Source organism: Aquarana catesbeiana, linkage group LG09 (genome assembly GCF_042186555.1).
Source record: "Aquarana catesbeiana isolate 2022-GZ linkage group LG09, ASM4218655v1, whole genome shotgun sequence".
In the NCBI taxonomy this organism is placed as follows: domain Eukaryota; kingdom Metazoa; phylum Chordata; class Amphibia; order Anura; family Ranidae; genus Aquarana; species Aquarana catesbeiana.
In genome coordinates, this window is record NC_133332.1 from 315,164,738 (window position 1) to 315,176,367 (window position 11,630).

The following is an 11,630-nucleotide window of genomic DNA, read 5'->3' on the forward strand; positions in this document are numbered from 1 at the left end:
ACATAAGTATCACAGGCTCCTCCCATGTACATAAGTATCACAGGCTCCTCCCATGTACATAAGTATCACAGGCTCCTCCCATGTACATAAGTATCACAGACTCCTCCCATGTACATAAGTATCACAGACTCCTCCCATGTACATAAGTATCACAGGCTCCTCCCATGTACATAAGTATCACAGGCTCCTCCCATGTACATAAGTATCACAGGCTCCTCCCATGTACATAAGTATCACAGGCTCCTCCCATGTACATAAGTATCACAGGCTCCTCCCATGTACATAAGTATCACAGACTCCTCCCATGTACATAAGTATCACAGGCTCCTCCCATGTACATAAGTATCACAGGCTCCTCCCATGTACATAAGTATCACAGGCTCCTCCCATGTACATAAGTATCACAGACTCCTCCCATGACACTCAGAATTGAGCTCAGGTCCATCCTGTTTCCACCGATCATCCTTCAGATGTTTCTACAACTTGATTGGAGTCCACCTGTGGTAAATTCAGTTGATTGGACATGATTTGGAAAGGCACACACCTGTCTATATAAAGGTCCCACAGGTAACAGTGCATGTCAGAGCACAAACCAAGCCATGAAGTCCAAGGAATTGTCTGTAGACCTCGGAGACAGGATTGTATGGAGGCACAGATCTGGGGAAGGGTACAGAAACATTTCTCCAGCATTGAAGGTCCCAATGAGCACAGTGGCCTCCATCATTCGTAAATAGAAGAAGTTTGGAACCACCAGGACTCTTCCTAGAGCGGGCCACCCGGCCAAACTGAGCGATCGGGGGAGAAGGGCCTTAGTCAGGGAGGTGACCAAGAACCCGATGTTCACTCTGACAGAGATTCAACGTTTCTCTGTGGAGAGAGGAGAACCTTCCAGAAGAACAACCATCTCTGCAGCACTCCACCAATCAGGCCTGTATGGTAGAGTAGCCAGATGAAAGCCACTCCCCAGTAGAAGACACAGGACAGCCCACCTGGAGTTTGCCAAAAGGTACCTGAAGGGCTCTCAGACCACGAGAAATACAATTCTCTGGTCTGATGAAACAAAGATTGAATTCTTTGGCCTGAATGGCAAGCGTCATTTCTGGAGGAAACCAGGCACCGCTCATCACCTGACCAATACCATCCCTACAGTGAAGCATGGTGGTGGCAGCATAATGCTGTGGGGATGTTTTTCAGCTGCAGGAACTGGGAGACTAGTCAGGATCGAGGGAAAGATGAATGCAGCAATGTACAGAGACATCCTTGATGAAAATCTGCTCCAGAGCGCTCTGGACCTCAGACTGGGACGAAAGTTCATCTTCTAACAGGACAACAACCCTAAACACACAGCCAAGAGAACAAAGGAGTGGCTACGGGACAACTCTGTGAATGTTCTTGAGTGGCCCAGCCAGAGACAAGACTTGAACCCGATTGAACATCCTGTGGAGAGATATAAAAATGGCTGTGCACCGACGTTCCCCATCCAACCTGATGGAGCTTGAGAGGTCCTGCAAAGAAGAATGGGAGAAACTGCCCAAAAATAGGTGTGCAAAGCTTGTAGGATCATACTCAAAAAGACTTGAGGCTGTAATTGGCGCCAAAAGAGCTTCACCAAAGTATTGAGCAAAGGCTGTGATACTTATGTACATGGGAGGAGCCTGTGATACTTATGTACATGGGAGGAGTCTGTGATACTTATGTACATGGGAGGAGCCTGTGATACTTATGTACATGGGAGGAGCCTGTGATACTTATGTACATGGGAGGAGCCTGTGATACTTATGTACATGGGAGGAGTCTGTGATACTTATGTACATGGGAGGAGCCTGTGATACTTATGTACATGGGAGGAGCCTCTGATACTTATGTACATGGGAGGAGTCTGTAAAACTTATGTACATGGGAGAAGTCTGTGATACTTATGTACATGGGAGGAGCCTGTGATACTTATGTACATGGGAGGAGCCTGTGATACTTATGTACATGGGAGGAGCCTGTGATACTTATGTACATGGGAGGAGCCTGTGATACTTATGTACATGGGAGGAGCCTGTGATACTTGTGTACATGGGAGGAGCCTGTGATACTTATGGACATGGGAGGAGTCTGTGATACTTATGTACATGGGAGAAGCCTGTGATACTTATGTACATGGGAGGAGCCTGTGATACTTATGTACATGGGAGGAGCCTGTGATACTTATGTACATGGGAGGAGCCTGTGATACTTATGTACATGGGAGGAGCCTGTGATACTTGTGTACATGGGAGGAGTCTGTGATACTTATGTACATGGGAGGAGTCTGTGATACTTATGTACATGGGAGGAGCCTGTGATACTTGTGTACATGGGAGGAGTCTGTGATACTTATGTACATGGGAGGAGCCTGTGATACTTGTGTACATGGGAGGAGTCTGTGATACTTGTGTACATGGGAGGAGCCGGTGATACTTATGTACATGGGAGGAGCCTGTGATACTTATGTACATGGGAGGAGCCTGTGATACTTATGTACATGGGAGGAGCCTGTGATACTTGTGTACATGGGAGGAGTCTGTGATACTTGTGTACATGGGAGGAGTCTGTGATACTTATGTACATGGGAGGAGCCTGTGATACTTGTGTACATGGGAGGAGTCTGTGATACTTATGTACATGGGATTTTATTTTTATTTTAAATACATTTGCAAAGTTTTCAAACAAACTTCTCTCACGTTGTCATTATGGGGTATTGTTTGTAGAATTTTGAGGAAAATAATTCATTTAATCCATTTTTGGAATAAGGCTGTAACATAACAAACTGTGGAAAAAGTGAAGCGCTCTTGTAGGATGTGTGTGGGTCGGTCTTGCCCCGAGGTGTGGGAAATGATGGGTGGTGGCGGATGGTCTTGATGAGCGCGGTACGTCCCCGCACACACGTGCGTGGTTTTCCCCGTCTGGTCTGGCTTTGTATGCCTTTGGGATGGATGGAGGTGGCTGGCATTCCTTTGTTAGCGGTTACCTTGGTAACTTGCAGAGCATGTGAAGTATCCGCCAGGCCAGGCAGGGCTCCTCCGTCTTCACATGAAAAGGAAAGATTCCAGCAAAACAAGGGAACCGGATCACATAAACAATTACACCATGTGCCATCCCATCCCGCTTTCCCCAAACTGACATTTATTGTGCATCATAACCACTTGAAGACCTGGCGGTTTTTATTTACAAATTTAAATCAGTATTTTTTGGTAGAAAATTACTTGGAACCCCCAAACATTATCTTTTTTTGTAGCAGAGACCCTAGGGAATAAAACGGTGGTTGTTGTAATTTTTTTTATGTCCCACAGTATTTGCGCAGAAGTTTTCAAATGCAATTTTTTTGGGAAAAAATAAATAAATAATATATATTTAATTTATTTATTTTAAAATAAAAATAAAAGCACAAACATACACATATATATAACAATTATATATATATATATTTTTTTTTTTTTCTTTTTTTTATTATTTATTAAAGTGTATTTTTTTCCCCAAAAAAATTGCATTTGAAAACTTCTGTGCAAATACTGTGGGACATAAAAAAAAATTATATATATATATATCACACAGTATTTGCACAGAAGTTTTCAAATGCAATTTTTTTGGGAAAAAAAATACACTTTAATAAATAAAAAAAAAAAAAAAATATATATATATATATAATATATATTTTTTTTTTTTTATTTATTTATTAAAGTGTATTTCTTTTTTCCCAAAAAATCTCTCGTCTCTCTCTCTCTCTCTCTCTCTCTCTCTCTCTCTCTCTCTCTCTCTCTCTCTCTCTCTCTCTCTCTCTCTCTCTCTCTCTCTCTCTCTCTCTCTCTCTCTCTCTCTCTCTCTCTCTCTCTCTCTCTCTCTCTCCCCCTCTCTCCCCCTCTCTCTCTCTCCCCCTCTCTCTCTCTCCCCCTCTCTCTCTCTCTCCCTCTCTCTCTCTCTCCCTCTCTCTCTCTCTCTCTCTCCCTCCCCTCTCTCCTCTCTCTCTCTCTGGGAAAAAAGAAATACACTTTAAGTAAAAACATAAAAAAACAACACATATATATATATATATATATATATATATATATATATAATATATATATATATATATATATAATATATCCCAATTTTTTGTATGATACGAAAGATGATGTTACGCTGAGCAAATGGATACCTAACACACTTTAAAATTGGAATGCAGACCCTAGGGAATAATATTGCGATCTTTGCAATTTTTTTATGTCACACGCTATTTGTGCAGCGATTTTTCAAATGCAATTTTTGGGGGAAAAAAAATACACTTTAATAAAAAAAAAAAAAAATCTAAATGTATACCCCAATTTTTTGGTATAATATGAAAGATGATGTTACGCCAATTAAATGGATACCTAACGTGTCATGTTTTAAAATTGGAATGGAGACCCTAGGGAATAAAATGGTGATTGTTGCAATGTTTTATGTCACACGGTTTTTGCGCAGCGGTTTTTCAAACGCAATTTTTTTGGGAAAAAAATACACTTTAATAAATACAAACTCTCCCCCCCCCCCCACATCACCTAACTCCTTTAATCTGTTCAAGGACCTAAACCGGTTCATTTGAAATTGTATCCTCAAGAGGTTCTATCTTCTAAAAGCCTCTAAAAACTAACCACGTTCTGAATCTCCCATAACTTCTGTTGAGACCTCCACGGACATTGAACATTTTGACCCTGAGGGTCTTAAACTTTTGGAGGAATTTTACATGAAACCTCATGAGGATCATATCCCCTTCACCCTACAACCATCCTCGCCCCCCACCAGTACAACATACTATTTTTAAACCCAAATCTGTGTTTCATCCGGTAAATGCGAAAGGCCCATCTTTGTAAACATTCTATCAGGTTGTCTAATCAGACATCCTGAGAATGTGCGATTTCACCAAGACAACACGCCATAAAGATTTTAATTTGACATGTGGTGAATCTTCTACAGTCCAAGCCCTAACCCACAACCATCACCTTTATCATCAAATCTGCTGCCAAGGGTGGAGGGATAGTGGTCCAGGATGGAGCTGAGTTATTAGCTGAAGCAGAACGTTTATTATCAGACACATCCACATACAAAAAACTCAATAGTGATCCCTTACCCACGTTTACCTCTTTACACATCGATCCCACATGAAGAAGGACTTCGAGCTGTCACTTTCTGATGGATGATTCCACATTCACAGCCACAGCAGGCCCAATTCATCATTGACTCTACTGAATTTTGTTTCTCTCACAACTATTTTGAATTTAGTGGGGATTATTTTCTGCAGGTTACAGGCACAGCTATGGGGGCAGATTTTGCCCCAGCTATGCAAACCTGGTCCTGGGGTTCTGGGAAACCAATTTCATCTGGTGTAATAACTCCTTCTTTTCCAACATTTGTCTTCTATGGACGATACATAGACGACATTATTGTAATTTGGGATGGCCCAGTGCCCCTATTTGAAGAATTCGTCCAACACTGCAATCACAATCCCTACAACCTCTCTTTCACCTCTGTTCATGATGTTGATCAGTTAACCTTTTTGGATTTAGAACTCTATCACCACCACAATCAGATCCTGGCCAAAAATTATGTCAAATCCACAGCCAGCAATTCTTTCTTGCATTTCAACAGTTGTCATCATCCGAGGTGGATATCTAATATCCCTATAAGTCAGTTTTACCGGCTGTGGCGTAATTGTATCAAGAAAACCGACTACATGCCTCAGAGTGAGCTTCGGAGACATAAGTGTATTAATAAGGGATATCCACGGTCAGTGGCGGCTGGTGCTCAAAATTTTTCAAACAAACTGAAAAATACTGAAAGAAAACCCCATCAACTGCAGCCTCATTGTGCCCATCAAATGCAGCCATTGTGTCCATCAAAATGCAGCAACTGTGCCATCAATTGCAGCCACTTGTGCCCATCAAATGCAGCCATTGTGCCCATCAAATGCAGCCATTGTGTCCATCAAATGCAGCCACTGTGCCATCAAATGCAGCCACTGTGCCATCAATTGCAGCCATTGTGCCCATCAAATGCAGCCACTGTGCCATCAATTTCAGCCATTGTGCCCATCAATTGCAGCCATTGTGCCCATCAATTGCAGCCATTGTGCCCATCAATTGCAGCCATTGTGCCCATCAATTGTAACCACTGTGCCATCAATTGCAGCCACTTGTGCCCATCAAATGCAGCCACTGTGCCATCATATGCAGCCACTGTGCCATCATATGCAGCCACTGTGCCATTATATGCAGCCACTTGTGCCCCATCATATGCAGCCATTTTGCCTGTCATATGCAGCCATTTGTGCCCATCAAATGCAGCCACTTGTGCCCATCCAATGCAGCTACTTGTGTCAATCAAATGTCGCCACTGTGGCCCCCCACCCACCCGCTGTTTGCCCGGCACTTGCCCCATCTTAGTGGCAGGTCAGGCTGCGGGTGACGGCGGCGAGCTGTGGGACGACTCCTGTGTCCTCCATGCTTCAACCTCCTCTGTTGTTCCGTTTTGATAGGCATCCAATTGGAGCGCCTCTGCCTTCAGCCAAACAGGTAACGGGTATTAGACCTGTGCTACCTGATTGGCGGAGAGGCGGTTCAGTGTTAGAAAAACAAATATTAATTTGCTTTTCTAACACATCTGGGTGGACTGCAAGCGCAATGCTCTGCGCTCCGAGTCCACCTTTTTCGAAGCCTATTAGAGCCTGTGGCTCTAATCAGGTGCTTCAAAAAAACACCCCCCCCCGCCGCTGTAATTCAGGTGCCCAGCATCTGAAAAAGGGTCCGGATGCCTGAAAAGGGGGTGGCTGCAGTGGCCATGGATAGATTCATGGTAAGCATGAATCTATCCATAAGTCATAAAGGGAGCGGTTGGAGAGAGGGGGCGGCGGCCATGCGACCTTAATGGACTTGCCACCCCCTGCCCACGGTCCTTCATAGAGGAAGCATATGATCACTATATTTAAAAAACTCCCATGAAATCCGCTAACCTTCAGAGTTCCGTTGCTCAACTGGTAAGATTTACTACAGTTTCACACCAAGTACAAGCATATGGAAAACCTTTTCCAAACACATTGGTCCATCTTGCTGGAGGACCCGCATCTAAAGTCCCCCCAAAACCCAAATTTTCATATAGGAAGGCTCATAATATAAAGAATTCCATAGCCCCCCAGTAAATTGCGTCCCTTACCTAATTCCAATTCCCCACAACTGTGCCTAATTCCCCTCATAGGCATGTTTCAGTGTCGGAAAGCTCTATGCCTGACCTGCAAGCATGTGACTCACGGGCAACAGCAATTCACGGTCAAGGGTAAAAACATATCCTATTAGCAAGTTCTACAGCTGTTCCACAGAGTTTGTGGTCCATTGTTTGACTTGCCCTGTGGCCTATTTTATGTTGGGCGTACCATTAGAACGCTAAGAAAGAGGTTCGGGGAGCACTGTTGCTTTGTCGAGGAAGGGATCGACAAGCACAGTGTTCCTCGACATTTCGAGGAATTCCATGAGAAATCCTCTTCTGGCCTCCGAGTCTGGGTGATAGAATCCATCCCTAACGTCATCCTAAGAGCAGAGCGTTTTAAAGAGAAACCTTTTGGATCTACACCCTAGAAACTTTGACACCTGGGGGCCTTAACGAGGAATTGGAGGTCAGTACCCTCCTTTAAAGTTACCCTGCATAGACTATATCCATATCGTTTGCATGCAAAAAAAGATATGTATGCATATCCATATGTGTGTATATATTGTATATCATCTATCCAATACTTCATTATTAATACATTACCTTTTTCATTTAGGTTAATCTAAATACATTGTATATAATTTTTTATTATTATTATTGTGTGTGTGTATGTATATGTGTGTGTGTGTGTGTGTGTGTGTGTGTATATATATATAATATATATTTATATATTTTTTTTAAAATAAAAATTACCTTTTTTGATATCAAAATCTATATCTATGTATATTTTTAGATTTATACATAGTTTAGTTCTTGGATATTCGTTCATTGTAATTGTGATCCTAGTCTATTTGTGAGGATTCCAATTTTCTGGATTCAAACTAATTGAATTCTATTTGAAATTTGAATATTTTCGAATAATTCTATGTCTAATTACTATGTGAAAGCTTGGACCAGTGTAGGTATGTACCTACCATACTTGCAGCATCCCGGTGGAAATTGAAAATCTGTACAGTAGGTACCTAAAAAAACGATTGTCACCAGCTTACAGGTCCCGTGCCGAGCGGCTGCCCTGCTGCTTGCTTGGTATGGGTGCCATTCGCAGAACACTTTGCAATTTCTCAATTAATGCAAAGTGTTCTCTCATTGGACAGGATGAAGATGTCAAAGCCTTGCCTCTCCACCTCCTCCAATCAGAGAACTCCTTGCATTCATTAAAGAAAATGTAAGGTGTTGGCGCCCATACCAAGCAGGCATGCAAGTGAACAGGTGCTGTGGATTCTGACTTGTCTCGGAATAATTTGTAAAAAATACTGGCTCACTCCAAGCCCTGGAGGACCACCTAGTAGACCCAATAGTGGTCCTCATACCTCAGATCAGTCTTTCCTGCTCATACCTCAGCTCAGTGTTGCAGGGATATGCTTTTCATACACTATTTAAAGGGGAAACTCTACAAGAAAACATGTAGGCTACCATAGAGGACATCTCCTTCTGTCATGAGGATCAATGGTTCCATTATTCTTGGAGTCACTGACCCAACTCTAACTTTGGCTGCATGCCTGTTCCAGATTAGTGGCTCTGGTATCATACTTGCTCAACATTTTTTGCAAACCTGAGCCCTTGTGTCCATTGTTAGTTCCTCCTTAGAAATGGGTACTGGTGGTCCAAGAGAGTAACGAAGTTCAGACCCACCTTCAACCGGTCACGTTGCTGTCTCTTGACTTGATGTAAGCACACCACTTCAGTCTTCAGGGTTCTGTTATAACCCTAGTCCTGAACACCCAATAGGAAGTACTGGTAGAGTTGTGATAGCGCTGGACCAGTAAGGCTGAGAATGGGTTTTCGTGTAAATTCAACAAAGTGGGGTGGGAAAGTGTTTTGCGAATTCTGCCTTGACCCAGAATAAATCTGTAATAACTATTGGCTCACTCTAAACAAAGAAGGACCATCTAGTAGACCCAGTACTGGTCCTTATACCCCAGCTCAATGTTGCAGTAACATGTTTTTCAAAAACTATTTAAAGGGAACATCTACACATTCACATTACTGTCTCTTGATTTGATGTAAACATCACTACATTCTTCTGGGACTTGAGAGGACCCAGTCAATGGACAGCCAATGGAATGTACTAGTAGAGTTGGCCCTAGTGGGTCCTTATACCCCAGCTCAATGTTGCAGTAATATGCTTTTCAAAAAGTATTAAAAGGGAACATCTACACATTCAAATTGCTGTCTTTTGATTTGATGTAAACATCACTACAGTCTTCTGGGACCTGAGAGAACCCAGTCAATGGTTAGCCAATGGGATGTACTGGTAGAGTTGGCTCACGTGATATTATTTTAGCTCAACATTTTTTGCATACCTGAATCCTTGTGTTCATTGCTGGTGCCGTCTCAGGGATGAGTACTGATGCTCCAGTGATGAAGTCTTGACCCACCACCAACTGCTCAACATTGCTGTCTCTTGACTTGATGTAAGCACACCACTGCAGTCTTCTGGGAACTGAGAAGACCCAGTCAATGGACAACCAATGAGAAGTACTGGCAGGGTTGAAGTTGTGCTGGACCAGTAAGGCTGAGAATGTGTTTTTGTGTAAATTCAGCGAGAAAGGGGTGGGCAAGTGCTGTGATTCTGACTTATCTCAGAATAAATCTATAATAAATACTGCCTTACTCCTAGCCCAGGAGGATCACCTAGTAGACCCAATAGTGGTCCTGGTACCCCAGCTCAGTGTTGCAGTAATATCCTTTTCAAAAACTATTAAAGAGAACATCTGTACTAAAATATGTCCATCATGTTGCTGTCTCTTGACTTGATGTAAGCACACCACTGCAGTCTTCTGGAACCTAAGAGAACACCGTCAACAGCTAATGGGAGGTATTGGTAGAGTTGGCTTTAGTCCATTTTGTTCCTTCGCTGGTGCCTCCTCAGGACTGGGTACTGGTGGTCCAGTGATGAAGTGTAGACCTACCACCAACCAGTCACGTGGCTGTCTCTTGACTTGATGTAAGAACACCACTGAAGTCTTCTTGAACCTAAGAGAACACCATCAACAGCTAATGGGAGGTATTGGTAGAGTTGGCTTTAGCCCATTTTGTTCCTTCGCTGGTGCCTCCTCAGGACTGGGTACTGGTGGTCCAGTGATGAAGTGTGGACCTACCACCAACCAGTCACGTGGCGGTCTCTTGACTTGATGTAAGCACACCACTGAAGTCTTCTGGGACCCGAGAGATGAGAACCCCGTTGCTGGACAGCCAGTAGGAATTACTGGTGGAGTTGGCTCTAATGGCTCTGGTATCATACTTGCTCAACATTTTTTGCTTACCTGAATCCCTGTGTCCTTTGCTGGTGCCTCCATGGGAATGAGTACTGGTGGTCCAGTGATGAAGTTCAGACCCACCACCAACCAGTATTGTGGCTGTCTCTTGACTTGATGTAAGCACACCACTGCAGTCGAGGATGAGAATGGGTTTTTGTGTAAATTTAACAAGTGTGTTCCTACGAGAAAGTAGACCCATCATAAAAACGTTGTTGCAAAGCGATAAATGGGTCGGATGATCAACACAACTATTTTAATGGTTGATCTTCTTCTTTTTTTTTTCTCAACCAATGTAAATTTCCAAGAAGGTCAGAAGTGACCATCTACAGCAGGGATCCTCAAACTACGGCCCTCCAGCTGTTGCGGAACTACACATCCCATGATGCATTGTAAAACTCTGACATTCACAGACATGACTAGGCATGATGGGAATTGTAGTTCCTGAACAACTGGAGGGCCATAGTTTGAAGACCCCTGATCTACAGATTTCTTTCCATGCAGGTTCTCTTTTAAAGCGGTATTTCAGGAGTTTTGTTTGGGGATGGCATGTAAGGCTTGTGGCCGCGTTCTGCCAGGCGTCTTGTGCTTCACTGGTCTTTGTGCTTTTTGAGTCCTTGGTATGCAGACTGTAAATGAAAGAGCATGACTGGTGCAGCAGATCTAATTCCTTATCTCTGAAAGAGCTGAATGTCAAAGGGTCCCGCCAGCTGGATGTGTGAAGTCTCTGCTCCCTCTCTACTGGACAGAGAAAGGAAAAACATTGGAGGAGAAGATTAACGATGGAAATATGCAGGAACGCAACCAAATTGCGCATGTTTCTGTATCGCACAAAAATGTGCATGCTATGCAAGTAGCCATGGAACACAGTGCTGTAGTTGCCAGCTGTCCTGGATCTGCTGGGACAGTCCCGCATCATGGCCCTCTGTCCTGCAGATGCTACGTATGTCCAGGACCATGTCCCCGGACACAGTACTGAAGGTCAGAAATGGCCGTCTACAGATTTCTTTCAGAACAGGTTCTCTTTAAAGCAATATTGCAGCCGCAGTTTAAAAAAGCATTTTTTTTTTAATTGCATGTCCCTTCCTTTTGATCAGAGCTCTTCTTTCAACCCTGATCCCCCCAACTGCA

The 11,630-nt window shown here is 43.3% G+C and overlaps 1 protein-coding gene across 1 annotated transcript in view; it reads right to left on the minus strand.

The window, feature by feature from the left end:
* LOC141109035 (protein crumbs homolog 2-like) overlaps positions 1-11,415 on the minus strand; it is a 107,685-nt gene extending 96,270 nt beyond the window's left edge. Inside the window, exons 1-3 of the mRNA XM_073600989.1 lie at positions 10,986-11,415; positions 10,509-10,630; positions 9,546-9,743 (exon numbers count right to left, since the gene is read on the minus strand). Coding sequence (XP_073457090.1) covers positions 9,546-9,743; positions 10,509-10,630; positions 10,986-11,415 — 750 coding nt within the window. The remainder of the gene's footprint in view (positions 1-9,545; positions 9,744-10,508; positions 10,631-10,985) is intronic.
* Between the last annotated feature and the right edge of the window lie 215 nt (positions 11,416-11,630).